General features: G+C 36.8%; 1 protein-coding gene across 1 annotated transcript in view; it reads right to left on the bottom strand.

Moving 5' to 3' along the window:
- Positions 1 to 395: 395 nt before the first annotated feature.
- PBLD (phenazine biosynthesis like protein domain containing) overlaps positions 396 to 1205 on the bottom strand; it is a 41555-nt gene continuing 40745 nt past the window's right edge. Inside the window, exon 9 of the mRNA XM_045291677.1 lies at positions 396 to 400. Within this exon, the coding sequence (XP_045147612.1) occupies positions 396 to 400 (5 nt within the window). The remainder of the gene's footprint in view (positions 401 to 1205) is intronic.

The following is a 1205-nucleotide window of genomic DNA, read 5'->3' on the forward strand; positions in this document are numbered from 1 at the left end:
AGGAAGCGTTTAAGAACTAGAGGAAGGTTGTGGGTTTCATTATTGCTATACTGTACCCTAAGTGACTCTTCTCCCCACTACCCCTCTGCAAGGTATGTCCAGTTGTCTAGAGATGGGCATTGGGTCTCTATCATGCGCCACCCTCACTGACGAGGATATGACACCCCACCCCCACCCTCCGCCTTTGGTGTTTGAAGCCTGGTCCATTTGGCCCTTCATGATCACACATGTTGGTGTGCTGCTTCCATGTACAACTTTTAAATGAACATTCTCACTAACTTGAAAAGGTCCTCACCCAAAGTCAATGATAGCTATCTAGTATTACAAATTGAACTGAATGCAAGTTTATGTTAAAACCCATTGTAGTAAAGTAAAGGAAGACATTTTTACAGTTATCACTCTGAAAACACATATTAGAAAAAATATTAAAAGGTATAGAACTTTAAAAAATAGTTTATTGGCATATAAGTCACATGTCATGCATTTACTAGTTCAATCATAGGAAGAAGAGTCATGCAATCATCACCACAATCAATTTCAGAACATTTTCTTCTTTCTCATACTCATCGTTGTAGATTACCTTTCATGGTTAGCTTTAAGAACACAGGAAGTAGCCTAAAGCATGTACCTGTTCCCCCTGAATTTTGTTCTGATGTTTAGTTGTTGTACACAAGTTCAACAACAAAGAAAATATTCCTGAACCATTAAATTGCCTTCCATCATACCACTCTACAAATGAACAGCTTTCCCTGTTCAGTCTTTGCCCACGTACATTCATAATTCTCCACAGATGTCACATAATACGTGCTTGATAACATTTTATCACTTACTATAGTTTATTTGTATTATATCATTAAATATTTTTTCTATACCTCCATATAACTTACTGGGTCTTTTTGATGTCTCCAAAATAGTCCATCAGGTTCTCTCACCTATATTTCAGTGGTTTCTGCCACCCCTCATAAACATATTCCTCCATTTCTCATTAGTCATAGAATTAAAAAGTTCACAGAAAGAGCTAAAACTCCATTACTTAATGGGTCAGAAAGCATTTTGGGGGGGGGGCGGGTTTCCAAGGTTTTGTAAATCTTTTTTTTTTTTAATCGTTTTATTAGGGTCTCATACAACTCTTATCACAATCCATACATACATCAATTGTGTAAAGCACATTTGTACATTCATTGCCCTCATCATTCTCAAAACAT

This window comes from Echinops telfairi, unplaced genomic scaffold, assembly GCF_000313985.2.
Source record: "Echinops telfairi isolate 266 unplaced genomic scaffold, ASM31398v2 ScPeMD7_70;HRSCAF=299, whole genome shotgun sequence".
Taxonomy (NCBI): domain Eukaryota; kingdom Metazoa; phylum Chordata; class Mammalia; order Afrosoricida; family Tenrecidae; genus Echinops; species Echinops telfairi.